General features: G+C 43.1%; 1 protein-coding gene and 2 long non-coding RNA genes across 3 annotated transcripts; all 3 read right to left on the reverse strand.

Annotated features, from left to right (window-relative positions):
- Positions 1–828: 828 nt before the first annotated feature.
- LOC143487040 (uncharacterized) lies at positions 829–6,664 on the reverse strand. Its single transcript, XR_013123873.1, has 2 exons — positions 3,811–6,664; positions 829–3,115 (listed from the first exon to the last, which is right to left on the reverse strand). It is a non-coding gene; the product is annotated as an uncharacterized LOC143487040 (long non-coding RNA).
- A 7,745-nt stretch (positions 6,665–14,409) lies between these two features.
- Positions 14,410–16,584, reverse strand: LOC143487034 (uncharacterized). Its single transcript, XM_076986338.1, has 5 exons — positions 16,509–16,584; positions 16,108–16,318; positions 14,944–15,933; positions 14,735–14,798; positions 14,410–14,504 (listed from the first exon to the last, which is right to left on the reverse strand). The coding sequence occupies exons 1-5, from the start codon at positions 16,526–16,528 to the stop codon at positions 14,410–14,412; spliced, it is 1,380 nt and encodes a 459-aa protein (XP_076842453.1). The 5' UTR covers positions 16,529–16,584.
- A 68-nt stretch (positions 16,585–16,652) lies between these two features.
- LOC143487006 (uncharacterized) lies at positions 16,653–17,528 on the reverse strand. The gene is made up of 4 exons (XR_013123866.1): positions 17,419–17,528; positions 17,136–17,253; positions 17,006–17,042; positions 16,653–16,762 (listed from the first exon to the last, which is right to left on the reverse strand). It is a non-coding gene; the product is annotated as an uncharacterized LOC143487006 (long non-coding RNA).
- Between the last annotated feature and the right edge of the window lie 408 nt (positions 17,529–17,936).

Below are 17,936 nucleotides of genomic sequence, written 5' to 3' on the forward strand. Positions count from 1 at the left end.
TACCAAATTATTATCAATAATTAGAGCAACCACATACAATAATGAAGATAAAGATAAATAAGATACAATAATGCTATTTGTTAAGGGGTGTTGTGCCGGTGTTGTGGTCGCATACAAATGCCGGTGTTGTGGTCGCATACAAATTATGTCACGACACTACAACCCGCGCGCCAACAGCGACTCCACCCACATTGGGGTGGTTCACCATTGTAATGGAAACACAACGCGACCGTACCGTTCCGTTGCGAAGCGACCCGTATCGAACCGTACCGTGCCAAGCAGGCCCTAGTGGAAATGCGCCATAAGTTGTGCTCTTGTGTTTAGTCCAGTCTAGTGCCTTTGTTGTTTCCACTGTCTTGGAGTTTAAGTGTGTGTACTCTGTTTGTCATGCCTCGTCTTCGCGTTCTACTTGCGTGTCCTCAGGCAAGGTAGAACGCGTAATAAACTCTATGATTGTACAGTCTGCTTCGCAAATGTGTCCGCCCCTTGATGATACTACAGCCCCACCGTTACAGGATGGATGTAATAAGTCTGTGATTTTCTCATCTTCACAAATATGGAGGACAAAACATGACATAAAAATAAATAAATACATGTACAAATAAATCAGTATATACATAAACATATAAACGAATAAATAAATAAATGCACAAATAAAGTATTAAATACATTAATATATAAATAAATAAATGTACAAATAAATCCTTAAATACATAAATAAATGTATTTATTTCTCTATTTCTATATTTATCTATGTATTCATTTATACATTTATTTATTTCCACGTTGTCGTGGAAATTTCCTAATAAATGGATGAGGACTCAGACGTGGTTAAATGATTAATTTATTACAAAAATATAAATATATATAAATAGGACAAAGACAGATACAAGACAGACACAGACAGACACAGACATGAGAGTCTCATTCAAGCATGACAACTCTGAAGGCAGGGGGGCGCTCCCCCTGCTTATATACAATCTTAAACACAATTCAGCAGTTCTAACAGCAGGTTATCTTAAGCACAGCATGTTCCAAAACATAGGCGTCCAGCAGGCTACTTTGTCTCACATGTGTGTATCTCCTAATATGGACTTCCCTAGAGTTAGCGGAAGCAACTGATGTATCAGTTGAACACAGAGAAAGCTAAATGACCCAAGACTAGTAGCCTAGTGACTACCAGTTAACAGAGTGTTCTTACCCTCAGCACTCTCCCTGACCTGGGTCACATATAGCACACATGCATAATATGAACTAAACATGGTTACACTGAATCACACTACTTCATTATTGTAGTCCTTCTGCTTAGTCAGAATGGACATGTCCTAAATCATAAAGTTCATAATGATCTCTTATAATAACTAAACATGATCTAATCAATGATAATTAGTCAATAATCAATAATTTCTCTCACACTTCCCCCCTTTGATTCTGTGTAATCATTAAAAAGGAGAGAATAAATCATTAATTCTATCATAAAGCATCAACTTAAAACAGGCCCTGGAGTTTGTTAAGCTGCTCAGGGCCATCGGGCACAACCCAGCCAGTCGCCAGGTCATCCCAGACGTCTTCCTTAAACAGATGTCCCAAGGAGTCTGCTATCTCAAGCTCCTTTAAGTCGTCATGCAAGGCCATCTGAAAATGCTGACGCATAAGGCCAGTAAGCCACGACGAACAGCAAGACAAAATACAAGGCACTAAACACAACAACAGCTAAATGATTATTACAATTGGTAAAATCATAGTCAGCATCCAATGTCCCCATGGGCCTAGCCATGAAGTGATCCACCCAAACCAGGTTCTTGAACCTCGGCCTTCATGTGATCAATTAAATCTGTAATATTATCATAGTAATCTGGAATGCTGAAACAACATGAAACATTGATTTTCTTACACACATCTCCTTCTTTTATGAGGAGGAGGTCTAAAGCTAGTCTATTCTGGACCTATACTTGTCTAATTTCTTTCACTTCTTTGTTTAATAGGTCCAGGGCAGTCTCAGTACGAGAAGCCAGAGTCAGAATTTGCCATACAAGTCCATTGATCTTATCTATCGTAGCTGCAGTTCCTCCGCCGAGGAACACTGACCATCCCACAGCAACCGCTGGGGTAGTCCAGGGGTCTGCCAGCGTGTAACCTCTAAACTCACCAGGGATCCCCTCCAGTGAGGCCTCCAGTGGGACACGATCTGGTATGGTATAAATTGACACTGGGGGGGTAAGGAAAACTGGAGTACAACACCCTCCCCAGGCGAACTGAAAACTGACCCCTGTTGTATGATCTCTCAGGTAGAGCAGAGTAGGTTTTCTCTCTGCATGCCCACATCGTCACCCCGTCTGTTACTGGGTTCACGATGCCATGACAGGAGGTGAAACTCCATTTTGCAGAGGAGTTATTTAGTCTAATGGTGCATGTTGATTCGTCTCTGCCTGTTGCTACCAGATCAACCTGGCACTTGGTGTGCTCTATCCAAAGATGGCCTCCAAGGCCCCCTCTGAGCATAGACACCACTCTCCCTCAACAGGGGTGGTGTCAAATGTCATGTTGCGAATGCCGGCTCGTGACACCTCGTCATTTGAGTCGCAGTCGTTTATTTCCTATGATCCATACTTGCAACATCATCACCTACCCAATCAGGAGCCTTACCACTGTGAATGATGGTGTGAGACATGTTGTAGAATTGACCTGTTAACCTATCAATCTCGCATATGGGTCTGTTAATTAACATTGTAGCCATTTTAAAAGTGATTGGTGTTGGTGTTCACGGCATGTGGAAAGGATGGCAAACCAGACAGGGCTGGTTTGGTTTCACTGCAGTAGCAGTGACATTGGACATTACACATGCTTTCTTTCCCTCACACCTCTCCTCCGGTGTGGGGGAGATGACAGTTGCCCCTCCTGTTGAGAAAAGCATCATGTAAAAAACAACAGCATAACATTCATTCTGGCGGCTGCTCTGGAGCTCTTTTGCAGTGGGTGTGGTGTGTCCACGTGGCTCGGCTGCTGGTCTTTACAGCTGTGTTGGTTGTTAGCAGCACGTGGATCTCTGATCAGCACCCAGTCTCCCGGCTGGAGCTCGTGCAGTGGATTCTCTGACACCTCTGACAGCTTTGACCTGCTCAGACAAAATAGAGACAAACTTGTGCAGGATAACATATTAATGGCTCAACAAGTGTGTGTGTGTGTGTGTGTGTGTGTGTGTGTCCCATTCCGGCGGCACTACTTCCATGTTTGGAGGCCTTCCAAACACAATCTCAAAGGCTGATAAGCCTGTGCGAGCTTGGGGCAGAGTGCTGCTCTGCCACAAAACCAGAGGCAGACATTTCAATTCTGTTTCCTGAGTTAATTTCCTTTAAAATTTTAGTTAATTTAGCTCCTTTAGCCCTTCGTGTACGAAGGGAGTGCCATTGTCACTCGACACCCTCCTGGGTAACCCCCATAGTGGGATTATTTCCCTTAGTAGCATCTTTGCCACCGTATCTGAATTCTGCTTTGTGATGTGGAAGGCCTCTGTCCATTTGCTAGACATGCATACACACAAGCCTGTATTTCAGCAGGTGTTAGTTCAACAAGATCAATTTGCCAGTGTCGAAAGGGTTCGGTCGGCGGCAGGTGTCCGGCGGGTGCATGTTTAGGTCTGTCCCCCTGTGGTGGGATACCAGACATCGTGTATAAAAATTTTGGGTGAGTGTGGTTATTCTTAGTGCATGCTAGTGCATGCCACTATCCCCCCTTTGCTCATTGTGACTCCTACCATGAGCAATTTCAATCAGTCCTCTCATGTAGGCTGTAGGGAGACACACGGCTTACCTGTCTCCGTGTGTGTGTCCAGACTCCCCTCATTGTTTTGCACACCCCCTTTTGCCCATCTCTGTTTGTCTTTCATTGTGGCTTGTGTTTGTATTGCTCTGGTTGTTAAGGGTGTGTCTTCTCTGTTACTGTGATCCGTTAGCATCATTTGTGTGTTTGGAGCCTGCAAAACTGTGTTTTGGGCTGTGGAGTCTGTGAAGGCATTGCCTTTTGCTACTGTGTCGCCTGTTCTGGTGTGTGCGGCACATTTGATGATTGCAGTTGTGAGATTAGTTGGTGCTTTATCTTTGACCTTGAGCTGGTAAGGAATGGTGAGCTCAGCTGCTTGGGCAGAATAATGTGGCAGGAGTGATATTGTTTCCAAAACCTCTGTGTGGATAAATGTGCTTTATTTTTTTTTCTGGTCCTGTAAAATTCAAAAAACAGCATGTTTGACCCGAAGTGCGAGTTGAGCGTACCCCACTATATCTCTGAATGCTACCAGTGCCCGCACCCCGGCTGCCCCGGGGTCTAGTTTTCCTGAAAAGTAGGCTACTGGCCTCTGTCTGTCACTGTGGGCTTGAGTCAAAACACTGGTCCTTTAACGTCAACACTCCCCACACACATACGAACACTGAACACACACATCAATTCTGAACTTTTATTTCAGAATTCAAAACTGTTCTTAAGACTCATTTGTTCAAACGGGCTTATTCTCTTTAACAAATGTTATTTTTATCTGTTTGTTGTGTCAGAGTTTCAATACATACTACGTCATGACCCAGGAAGTGCACTTTTTTCAGCAATATTGCAATTTTGCTTAGGAACCTTGTGGCCTTCCCTTGCTAGGTGATGTAGCAATGCCACTGTGGCTCTCTTTGCATGCTTCTCATGTGTTTACACAGAGTATCAGAACATCTACGTAGTGCAACAGTGCAATGCCCTCTGGAAGTTTCAGAGAGGCCAGACTGTCTCGCAGCGCTGCATTGTAAATGGTGGGTGATGTGTATGTTTTTTTTTTACTTCAAAGGAAAATGCAAACCAGTACTGGCTATCTGGATGCACGAAAATGCATTTGCTAGGGCCACTACACTGAACCACTGGCTATCTGGGGGAATCTGGGAAAGAATATTGTGAGGATTTGGCACTTTTGGGGCTCTAACGTGTACTGCTGCATTGACAGCCAGCAAATCCTGCACAAATCGCCATTCTTCCCGCCCTGTTTTCTTAACTGGAAAAATTGGAGTGTGCACGGGTGAGTTAGGGCACAGTACGATCACTCCAGCTTGCCTAAGTGATTGGAAAAACTGGCCTAATTTCCTTTGAGCGCCTCAGGCTTCAAAGGGTATTGATGTTGTTTTGGCCTATAGTAAGATTTTGGGGTGATGTGTATGGGCTCACACCCCCCGTATGAGCCCCAACATCACTCTTACCTGGTGCCCATAATGCTGCAGGAACAGTTCTGAGTTCCTCTTCCTCTCATTTTTTTTTTTTTTTTTCTGAGAGGGTAAGGGAGGCGGCTAAAAAATACCAAGGGGGTTAATCAGTTCCACTCCCCACCTGCAGGGGAGCCAGCACGGCGCCGGCTGCATCCACGCCCTCCTGCTAGGGCTAAACATGGTGTTCCTGCCAGGAACTCTCTCCCAATCGGTAATGTCAGACATCTCTGTCATCCATTCACCAACGTCCTGCCATTGTGGCTCCTCGCACACGTTTGCTAGTGACACGTGTGGTTTAGATCGAGGAAATGAGAACAGGTCTTCTTGTTCTAATGTGGTTTGCACCATTGCCGCAGCCCACACGCAATCCCACACAATAGCAGTGACAACCAAGCAATCATGTTTTCCAACCTTAAATTTATCCTCAAAACCTCTATCGGGGCCCTCACTCACATGCAGCGTGCAGTGCAGTGACCCCTACGGTCTCAACATCAAATCACCTGGCAACAAACTACACACTTCACACATGAAGTGTTCCCAACACTCTCCTCCTGCACTCTGCAGCTCATAAACATACAGTGGAACTCCTGCTGATAACTGAACCGCAACACAGCTAACTCCCACTCCATAAACAACCCCTCAGGCCTGCTACTCAGGCCCAATTTACACATTAAGTCACAACCCATAGCAGTTAAATTAAATTAAATTAAAAATTCATGTTCAAATGTATTATTTCATTTACATCGGAGAGGCTCTTCTTTTTTTTTTCTTTGAATGGGTGGCACCACTATAAACCTAAATCTTTTATTTTAGTGCCGTTTACAGTCAGTGTTATTTTAGGCAGGCCCTGCGGCCCTACACTAATCTTCTGCAAGCATTGATAAATTAAATGATAATTTAAACCAGTTACTTTCCTTTTTGTCGTCTTCCAGTGGTCCTGTACCGTCCAGCCTCTCCGCTGCCCGTCAATCTCTGAAAGTTCTGTTTCTCTGCTCAGCATTTTCTTCATTTTCAGGACAATCTCTTGCAAAGTGTCCTAGTTTTCCACAGTTGTAACATTCACCACCTCTCCTCTGGGGTAATTCTCTCGTCTCCATCCACCTCGTCTTCTTCCTCTCCCTCTGACGCGGCCCCTCCTGCGTTCTCTGTGAGTTCTCTGCAACATGGTCTCAGCTTGCTTCTGGATTTTCTTGTTCACTCTCCATGCCAGCTGTGCCTCGTGATGCTTGGCATGATCTTCCATGGTTTTCAGGGTGGCGTTGTTGTACCTGATGCACTGGGCTCTGATGAGGTCACTTATGTCTTTTCTCATGCTTACCAGGAAGCTGTTTCTCAGGTGGGCTTCCCATGGGCTGGCCTCCGCCGGCCTCCGCTCGTGTGCTGGTGGTACGAGGCCGCTGTGGTCAGTGTGAACTCTTGTCTCACGAGGAAGTCGCTGACAGGTTCTCCGTCTTCTTGTTTACATGCAGCTATTTTGGATGTGCTGATAGTGGCTGGGTGTGCAGCCTCCAGCCTTGTGACCAGGTGTCCTACAATCTCTCTGTAGGGCCTGTTTGGATCCTCCTGTCCAGCTGCTGTTCCCACTCAGTGTTGTGGAGTCGGACGTCTCCCGGTGTCCGGTCTCGGTCTATCTTGTTTGACTGGATGACAAGACTGAACAAAATCTGTTAGTTCTTCGCCGAAGCGCTTACCTCCCATCTCTGTCGGTTTACCCAGGCCCACCGCCGCCTTCATGATGTCATCTCCTGTCCAGTGACGGTGGACCATGATGTCTCCTTCAGGGCCTGTGACCTCGACCATTGGGAAGGTCGTTGCGTACCCTGGGGTGGTCAGTTCAAGCATCACCTGACCCTTTCTTTCTGTGGCACTGCTTCTTGTGTGTGCTGCCACGGGTGAAGCTGGCGGCGGGGGTGGTGGTGGCTGCGCACGCGGCAGTGGTGGCGTTGGGGAGGTGGCGCTTCCCATCGTCCGGCTGGCGCATTCCATCGCCTGGCGGGCACACTCCATCACCTGGCGGGCACACTCCATCGCCTGGCGGACGTCATCATACGGGACTAGTGGCCCTGGGTGCAGCGGCAGCTGTTGGGCTGGTGGGAGTGAAGGAGGCAGAGGTTGTGGTTGTGATACCTGATGGGAACTGATGGCACTGGAGCTCGCAGTGCAAGTGTGGCAGACAGAGTTTGCTGTCGTGGTGGCGCCAGAGCTGGTGGCGCTGGAACTGGCGGTGGAGGTGGGGGAGGCAGGGGTAGCGGCTGTGGGTGCATCTTGCAGTTGGTGCAGTTGCTGAGCCGGGATGGCTGGCGCAGATCTCGACGGGGCAGCGTCGAGGTCTGGTCGGCTACAACAACACACTGAGAGACTTTTGTTAGTACACTTTTTAATCCCTACCTGTCGTGCTTGCCTTTTCTCGGCTTCTTCAAGCCAACATTTTGCTTTTTCTTCCATATCTGCTTTATGTTTAACAAAATACTTTCGTGTTTTTCTATCTGCGCCCTTGGGCTCTGTTTTCACTCTCTCAACTAGTCGGCGCAGATAGTCTACACTCAATGTTCCCTTTGAAACAAACCCATAATGCTTAGCCCAAAAATTCACATGTCGAGTTACATCTTCTAAATAATCTCTGGTCATTTGGTAAATCACACTTATACTTATTATTATTATGATTATATTAGGAGCCTCTGATGCTTTACTCTTACTATGTATTTTACCAATTTTACCCAAATTATGTTTACTCATAATTCTAGACAATCCCAGAGATGACCCTTCACACTTTTTTTTTTTTTTTTTTTTTGTGAGGGGTCCAAAAAAAAATAAATAAAAATCCCAAATCAATTAAACACGCCAGAAAAAGTCCTCAAAATTTAGATCCGCTACTGCATACCAACGTAACAAACAGTTCCACCCGCCCCTATCGGATATCTCTGCCGCTCCGGAGCTAGCCAACACTGTATTACGTCTAATCAGTGCGCTTCTGCCCAGCTGGATCTCTGGCCAGACTGACGGGCGCTAGGCTAAGTCCTATCCCGCGTGGGCGATATCGCAGTATCCCCACCGTATAGACTTTATATTTTCAGGCGATACCTCTCTGTATCCCTGTAGGTGATATGCCATATCCCTATTGTATAAACAGAGATCATCCGGCGGGCGGACACTGGCGGATATCTAACACTTAAAAACAAAAAAATTCCTAGAATTTTATAAACTAAAAATGAAACAGAATTTCCACTTACTGCAATTTTCGTTAAATCGGGCGGAGAACACCACCGGAGACTGGCGGTGACATCACTCCCTGGATAGGTACTTTCCCTTTTCTCGTGGGGTTCCCACTTTGCCCAGCCCAGCCAGGGATCTCATCCCCCGGGGAGCGTCCTCGAAGATCAGTCACCGCCTTTCCGGGGTGCCTCTCGCCGATCCTGTTCGTGACGCCAAATTGTCGTGGAAATTTCCTAATAAATGGATGAGGACTCAGACGTGGTTAAATGATTAATTTATTACAAAAATATAAATATATATAAATAGGACAAAGACAGATACAAGACAGACACAGACAGACACAGACATGAGAGTCTCATTCAAGCATGACAACTCTGAAGGCAGGGGGGCGCTCCCCCTGCTTATATACAATCTTAAACACAATTCAGCAGTTCTAACAGCAGGTTATCTTAAGCACAGCATGTTCCAAAACATAGGCGTCCAGCAGGCTACTTTGTCTCACATGTGTGTATCTCCTAATATGGACTTCCCTAGAGTTAGCGGAAGCAACTGATGTATCAGTTGAACACAGAGAAAGCTAAATGACCCAAGACTAGTAGCCTAGTGACTACCAGTTAACAGAGTGTTCTTACCCTCAGCACTCTCCCTGACCTGGGTCACATATAGCACACATGCATAATATGAACTAAACATGGTTACACTGAATCACACTACTTCATTATTGTAGTCCTTCTGCTTAGTCAGAATGGACATGTCCTAAATCATAAAGTTCATAATGATCTCTTATAATAACTAAACATGATCTAATCAATGATAATTAGTCAATAATCAATAATTTCTCTCACAACGTGTATTTATTTATTTATTCATTTATTCCTGTATTTCCACATTTATTTATTTCTGTATTTCTGCGTTTGTGTGTTAATGAGGTGAGCGGTGCTAGCCACACTCTAAAGCACAATTGGTCAGCCGGTGAATCAGACAAAAGCAACCGATTTCTTACAACTCGAACGTTAAGTGACTCTACTTGGTGACGCTATCCTTCAATTAAGCAATGGCTTCAAGTGGGAGACCACTGGCAGATCTTCTGCGGGATGTTGCAAACCAGCTTGAAAGCAGTACGTTTTTTCTGTTTGTTTCTCAGGTATAATAAACATTTCGATCTGAAAACATTACATTAAAGTGATTCACAAAAAGCTTAACGGCTGCTATATTAATCTAAACTGATCAAGCTAACTGGTGTTCAATATTTTGTGTAGCATCGCCCGCTACCGCAGCCGCACCAAATCCGCCTGCCACGTTATCGAAAACCATGACATAGTCAGGGGACCATTTCTGAAAAGTGCTTCCATTAATACTTTTGCGGACATGTCAGGGTACAAGATGAGAACCTATTATTTTAGTCAGAAGGGACACACAGGTGAAATTCTAGAGTGGTTGTCAGGCTGAAAAAATGTTTTTATGACTTTTATGAGTAGGGGTGGGTATCACTACTGATTTCCCAGTTCGATTCGATTCCGATTCACAAGGTCCCCATTCAATTTGATTTTCGATTCAATTCGATCCGATTCAATATCGATTCTTGTAGGGAAATTTCAGTTACAATAAAAAGTGTAGTTTGAATGTGAAATGTTGTAATGATACAAGGAACACTCAAACTTTATTAAAATGTATTTAGATATTAGTGGTTATACTGTGAACAACAATTAATGCCCACTTCCACGTAGCTCCTTTACCAGAAAATGCATTGAAAGCGGTTTTGAACAGCCTTTTAAAGTGCAAATTAAGTTTTAGTTTTTTTTTTGTTTACATGTAACAAAAACGTTTATGAACATAGTTCTGTATATTGTAAACATTAAGGTCCAAAAACTAAGATTTATTCGTGACTGCTTTGTGACATCTTGGAAATTGTCAATTTTTTCTGCAAGAAAAGGAGCTGATCAACATGTTGAGGAGTGAGACAGCTCCTTTGTGCAGTAACAATATTGCCATCTGTTGAGAAAACTTCACAGCTTTATACCGTAATCGTAATCGCGGTGGCTCCGCCCGTGCACTGTTGCTTCACGACAACAGTGTGAAGCATGTACATACCTATTACACTCTGGGAGATAATAGAGCTTGAACATCAATAAAAATCAATATCCGCCTAAAGTGTACCACAGGGTTGCCCACTCTCACGCATTGAGCGTGAGACACACGCATTTGACCGCTTTCACACGCTCTCACGCCACACTTCCGATATCTCACGCCGAGAAAAAAAACCTAGTTTATTTACCTATGATCCATATCTATGATTCAGTGAGTTACTAGTTCGCTCTGGCGCCAACCACTGGCGATCGATCGATCGCGATATAACACTTAATTTGTGTCCATTTTACGTTCGCCACCATGTCCACATTTTCAGTCAAAGTCCTGAACAGGGATTTAACAGAAGAGTTTGTGGTTTAATTTTGTTAAGAAGCATCACATGAACAGGAAAATTATTATTTTTGAACATAATATGATACATATGATAATGTGATGTGGTTACCTGAGTATTCTTGCACCAAGCTGCTGAACCACAACCACATGCCCCACAGCAAAACATCCCACCTCTTCCACATCGGCACTGCCTAGTGCTGCACTGAGTTCCACTCTCCTTGCACCCACAGGTCGTCAGCTCCAAAGATCTTGCCTGTAATGGTTCTTTGGTTAAAAGCTTTGGTACCAGCACACCATCCTTCATATGCCAACCACAACTAGTTGGTGAGGGAAGCTGTGGATGAGACACTAGTGATTGTTTCCAAATCTTTGTTTGATAGTGTGCCCTCATGAGGTGCAGAGACAAGGCATCCTTTGTTGGAGCTAAAGTATCCACATTGGCTTTCACCTTCCGAATCAGGGCACATTGAACCTCATGAATTGATTCACTGCTTGATTTTGGGTCATACAATTTACATACAAATTGTTCTGCCATGCGTAGAGTGTCTTGACTTGGCATTTCTTCCTCACCAAAGTTTTGAAGAAGATGAGGATACTGCTGGAACACTTTACATGCAGTCCTTTTTCCTATACCAGTGAACTGGCTAGTTGTATCACATCCAGTGATGGCATGAAATGCCAATAAACCATTGGTTATATTATATTGGTTGGTGACATGTGGTAATTTGATTTCATGCACTTTGATGAAGCAGGGTTTCTTGGCTGTTCCTGCCTTCATCCAAACCTCAGGACTCAAATGTTGTGCAAAGGCAAGCAGCAACACCAGAACATCTGTGTCTCTGCACTGAACGATGAGCCGCTGAAACCCCTTCACTGTTGCATGAGTATATTTGACCTCTGGTAAGTCCTGCTCTAAGCTCATCTGCTACATTATGTAAACAAATGGAATATGGATCATTTCCTCCTGATGGTGTACTCTGGTACTTCCTTAAGAATGCCCTGTAGCAGATAAGATGGCACTTGCCCTCTGCTGCAATCAAGTCATTGACTCCTGCAAGCCCTGGTCGTAATTCTGTGTCTTGCTGAGCTAGGTTAAGAATCTTTTCAGATGTACTCAAGACTTGGATGTTGCAAAGTTTGTCTCTGCTATCTTTTTGACAAAAGATACATTTTTCCCAAGTGACTGGAGATACTGATTGTCTACTGGAGCGGGGACAGAGGGTGCTCATAGGTTCCTGTGATGCACTTGCTTTTTCAAAACTCTTCTTTAAGGCGAGAAATGTAAGTGACATTGGTAAAAGCAGCATAACATGTTTTGTGCCACTTGATCTTGTCTGTTTCTGTGTCTAGGAATGCCTGGATTCGATTCAGAGCATCAGCATATTTCACATCTTTTGTATTTTGCTCTTTCACTTGCTCTGACTCTGATACAATTCAGGCCTTCATCAGATGGTTTTTTAAGCTGCTTATCTTTGCTGCACTTCCCATGGTCTTTTTAACAAATAAAACATTTCTGCCAATTCATACATCTTGCTATTGGATATTCAGGGGGTTCTAAGCTTACTGCTCCATCTATATCCATTTTAACTTATCTGAAAAGCAAGGAAATCAAGGAATAAGCCCTTCTTTAGCCTGCTTGTATCTCCTTATGAGACAAAAATATGGATCATTTGTGCTGAGTAATATGCTATGCTAGTTAAAAAGGTGGTCAACACTTATATAGCAGAATGTAGAACAGAATATTATGCAGAAATAAATATTACCACTACACATCAACATGTAGTTATTACCAAGGTACATTACCTTAATTATCTAGCTGTGACGTTTAGCTAGTTTAGCTAATTTAGCTGAAAACAGGTTATCCTACCTTTTCTGATATTTCGTGGTTAGATCTCGTTTGTTGTTGTGTAGACAATTGAAAATGAGTGAGATGTTGTTGATGTAGACAATTAGAAATTAGTGAAACCAATCAATGAATTCTTGTGAAAACACCTTCTGCGATGATCTCCATTGAATCTCTTTCTTCAGGCTTCATAGCACAGATGTGGTAACAAAACAGTGCCCCTGTGGCCCCTTTGGTATGCTTATTATTAATTTTATCAAAGGTTATATTTGCACATAAGATGGATTATATTGGAAGTATGTTCAAGAGTAGCCTACAGCAGGGGTTAAGAAGAGAAGAAAACACATAGGAAAAACTTCAGATTTTTGCCACTTTTAAAGATATAGTCATAAAATGGATAAAATTTCATTTTCCAAGCTGACAACCAGACTAGATTACATCCCTAGGGGTCAAATAATAATATTTTATAGGTTGTCAGCTTGTACCCTGAGATGTCCGCATCAGTTACAATGTCAGTTTTGGCCCCCTGACTAACACTCCGCCATCCCGTGGATGGTGGGTTTCTACAAACAAAAGTGCTGGATTACAAACTGGACTCCCAGTGGAACGTGCTCATTAAATACGAATATAAAAAACCCAACATTTGTCAAATATGTATATATTAATTAGGTAAGTGACAGGGTTACCAACTCTCACGCATTGCGCGTGAGACACACGCATTTGTATTCACACGCTCACACATTTGATATCTCACGCCAAAAAAATATCTAGTTTATTTACCTCTGATCCATATCTATGATTCAATGAGTTACTAGTTCGCTCTGGCGCCAACCACTGGCGATCGATCGATCGCAATATAACACTTAATTCGTGTCCAATTTTACATTTTTTGGGAACGAGATAATTAACGCGTGGGAACGACGCCTCGACACTGTGGAGTTTTAGTGTTGAAGGTACATGTTCAATTTACTATCTTGATAAATTCAAGAGATTTTTAAGTATATAATATTTTTTCATTCAGTTCACAGAGGTTTCCTTTTGACGGGAGACATCAGCAGAGGCGCTAACTGTGCAGCTTCTTGGCTAAATAAAAGCCATTGAAATGTATGCTCGTCTCGGAGTCCTGCCTCCCTCGCCAGCGTTACAGGCAAATACCTTCCTGATGTGATTGATCTCAGGTACATATAGGCTTTATTATCATTTCATATCCTTTTTTTGTAAATTACCATAGACCTTGCTTAACAAACTATTATACAAATTAGTTTCATTATTATTATTATATTTATTTGTTTAGATACGATAGTCCCTATTTCTCTCTATGAGATGATGGGGTCCAACTAGAATATTATTGGTAGTTATTTTGCTATTTGGGGGTGGGGATGCTGCTGTGCAGTACTGTTATTACTGAATTTAGACTTTTTAACAATTGTTGGGCTTGAAATCATCCGTCCAATCTGCCAACAATAGTCATGCATATTGCCTTCTACTGAGAGTCTTGTTTTGTAGAAGCTTATCAAAGGGTTCACTTTTAAGTTTCTGTACAATAAAAATGGGAATTGTACCATAATAAGAAGTCTAACTCTTTAATGTCATGTGTAGCCATGCAGGTGTCACAATCAAGCAGTCTGTTTTTCTTTTTTTTCCATTTTAATTGAATAACACATTTTCTACTTCCAGCAATATCACATAAGTAGATGTTTTCCCTCATTTTCTGCAGATCCTGGAGAAAGCTGTTGCCAGTCTGGTACGCATCGACTTTCTCCTGAGCTTAGGGATGGTCTTGTCAGAGGTGGATGGTGCTAAAGAGGAAAGATGTGCCAAAGAAATGGTCAAAGCAAATAGACGGTGTGAGAGGGATGCTGTGTGTAGTCTTCCATGCTGTTGTCATTATTGTTGTTCATGCCCTATTAGTTGTGCAGCATGAAAGACAACTAAACCATGGAAGACTACTATACCACGGACCCCTCACTTCTTTATGCATAATACTCTCATGAATTAAACTTCACCAAAGAAATACTAAAACACGTACCATCTGGAATATGTTTGTCCACCACCTGGTCCTCCATGTGAACACGCACTTTGTTTGTCTGTTTCTTTAAAAAGAGAAGACAATTTGATAAAAATCATTCAAAATATGATTCTGACGGTAGCATAAATGTATGGTTGCAAATCATTCAGAAGAGCAGAGTCTAAAGCTAATGGTGTGACTGGGAATAAATACACTTTAAAAACAGATACCTTGAATCTCAGCTTCAGAAATCTTGGACACCTGAACCACCGAGAAGATTTCTTCTCCAGCCCCACGTCCACCGTCTGGGCAGCGCTCTGCGGAGCAGAGCCTGTACGGTCCTGTTCTGACTTAGAGGTGGTGATGCCAGCGAGGTCACTGATCACAGTGTGGGCAATCACAGCTGACAGCTCAGAGCAGCATCGCTGTCGTGACTGCTCCACTTCTAAGTCAGCCTCCGTCACAGATATGCTTTCATAACAGTAGCGCCCAAATATAGTGTCAGGCTTGGTGCAGGACGTCAGACCAAGGCTTTGTTGGAGTAGTTTTTCGGTAGCTGTGTTCACAAAGCTCCTCACGATGCCTGACTGGAGTGCCTCCTTGGAAAGGTAGGTATCTGACAACACTGACCGAGTCCCCTTGCAGCTCATTTGTGCTTTTACTCGGTCCAGAGCCGCAATCCTTTCCAGCATCAAGTTCCTCACTATAGGGATGAGCTTCTGAGAGGACTGCCTGAGGGAGTCTATGGAGAGCATGCTGTCCAGTGCTTTCCAGGAACACTCAGACTCCTCATTTTGCTCAAGGGCACCACTGCTGATAACTTTTTCACCAATTGCTTCAAAACTGTCTAAAATTATGAAGTCACTGAGGGCTTGTAAATGCATGACAGATGGTGTTAATATCTGCCTCATGCACAAAACCTCCAGCCTTTTCTTCACAAATGTAAACAAATCCTTTCCAATTAGCTGTCCAGCAATTTCCTCTTTACAGAATGGAATCAATGACAATAGGCATTCAATAATGCTCTTTGTGGTGGTGATGGAGTTTAGCAGTACTGATGCTGACCAACTCGTGATTGTGCAGGATTCCAAAAATCCCAGCATCCTGGTCTTAACTGCAAGCATCAGATTTTGGGCGATGTCCTCAAAGTAGCTTACAGGCAGTGTAACACCTTCATGGAGGTCAGTATTGCAATAAATGTCCAGAAGACATGAGTTAATCTAGAGTAACAACATGTGCAAGAGTAGAAAACAAGATTGTAGTCACTGATCACTGGCCTTGGTCTTACACTGCATATATTGCTAATAGATATATAAACACATCAACTATGGAGGAAAACATGAATAATAATAAAAATAATAGAATAAATGAACTAAAACATTTTAGTCCTTCACCTGCTTTAGGGAGTCATCCACAATAGCGGACATGACGCGGCTGGTCTCTTTCATATCGAGATGCTTTATCTCAGGTGGCAACATATTCATAATGGCCCTCATGACCTCTCCATAGATATGGCTGAAGATCCTGTCCTCTGAGATGCCAAAGACGACCCTGAGAGGCTTTGAAAAAGATGATGTGCTGCTTCTTGAGTACTCATCATACCTGCTGAAAGTAGGAAAGTTTCCCAATAAACTATAAAATACATAAAGGAATCACAGGCTTGATGACATTAGAAATTAAGCCAAAACTGTTAAACTCAGTGCCCGTGGACCGAGTTTAACTGAGTAAATAACTCAGCATATCAATACTCCAAATGAATACTCACCACCAACCTTCAGGCTGAGTATTAACTTACATGCACAAGGTAGCATACATTAAAGGACGAGGGGCACGACTACGCCTGCTCGTCGGTCCGCAGTTGATCTGAGAGGGAGAATCGTGTGTCTCTCCATGCTCCACCTCATGAGGGCTGCTGGAGATACCGGTTCCTCTTGAGGACCTCACCCCTAACAGGCCTGACTCAAAACCTGGAGCAACCACCTCCTTCACTGCTACTTTGACCCATGCTGAGATTTTTTGCAGCACTGCAATCAAATCCTCCATTTTCATCTAGTTAGGTTAAAGCCAAGTGTAAAACGTTCATCAGTATCCAAAAGCTTAATGATTTTTAATTATTACTTTTTTTAACCTTAAGCTGATTATTTCTTTAAGAAGTAAAATGCCAATGCAAAGAACATGTACTGTTATGAAGGTCTGACCAGACATGGCCAAAGGCTCATCTTGCAGACAGACATACTGACAGACAGACACACAGGCAGAGAGGAAGACAGAGAGATAGAGATTCGTACTCACATCGCTTGGCAGTGTATTCCTCAGCTCTTGCCAAAGTCTGAAAAGAAAGTGTTACATTGTCACCTAGTTTAATCTTCCAGCACATGTATGTAAAGATTGAGTATGTGATGTGTGGAGAGTGAGTACTTACTCTTCAGTTAGAACAGCTGCATTAGTCCCAGAGGTTGATACGACTCCATCACTTTTGACACATGGAGGAGTGTTGAGATCCTCCATCACTGCCTCCTCCACTCCTGCACAGCAAACAGCTGTGGTGAAAGAAACATTTACTTTAAGCATCTATGAGGCAAACACTAATGATGCCCATAAACAAATGTCACTAAAAACATAAATTATGGAAAATTATACTGTTATGAATAAATAACCGTATAATGCATCACGTTTTGGTAACATGTCATCACGCTAAATCTCACCTGAAAACCATCTGCTATGGTCTTTCTTTGCCGGCTTGCTTTCCACGCCGGGGGCCGACACATCACAGCCCTCTGCAGGAAGCTCTTCTGCTGGCCCAGCTTTCTTAGACTGTAGTAGAGAAAATGAAGAAAAAATGAGTTTCATGATTACCGATTTTGCATTTCTCAAAATCCTCCACAAGGTGACGTTATTAGAATTGTTGTGTACGCGCTAAAAAGGGAGGAAACTGGTGACGCTTTACGAGTGTCCCATAGAAAACTATTGATTTTCTCATGCAGGCCTATATATAAACTTACTGACATGGGTAAACATAGCGTGAAGAAATAATTGACGTCATCATGTTAAAGTAGGCTACATTATGCGTTAAACACGTTGTAGAATGCTACCCTTTCCTGTGAAGATAATACAGGCTGCGGACATCCGCGCAGACACGATAGGGGGAATACGAACATTTTATAATTTAGATTTTTTTTTCAACCCCGCTGGACTCTCAAGGAGATAATATTAATCGATCTTA

This window comes from Brachyhypopomus gauderio, unplaced genomic scaffold (assembly GCF_052324685.1).
Source record: "Brachyhypopomus gauderio isolate BG-103 unplaced genomic scaffold, BGAUD_0.2 sc46, whole genome shotgun sequence".
NCBI classification, from domain to species: domain Eukaryota; kingdom Metazoa; phylum Chordata; class Actinopteri; order Gymnotiformes; family Hypopomidae; genus Brachyhypopomus; species Brachyhypopomus gauderio.

What these genes read in the sequence shown, in the direction of transcription:
- LOC143487034 (XM_076986338.1), bottom strand. Translation starts at nt 16,528, where the DNA reads ATGTATGCTACCTTGTGCAT. An exon ending in TGGATGACTCCCTAAAGCAG is followed by an intron (nt 15,934 to 16,107) that starts GTGAAGGACTAA and finishes TTGTTACTCTAG; the next exon opens with ATTAACTCATGTCTTCTGGA. An exon ending in TTCTGAAGCTGAGATTCAAG is followed by an intron (nt 14,799 to 14,943) that starts GTATCTGTTTTT and finishes CTCTTTTTAAAG; the next exon opens with AAACAGACAAACAAAGTGCG.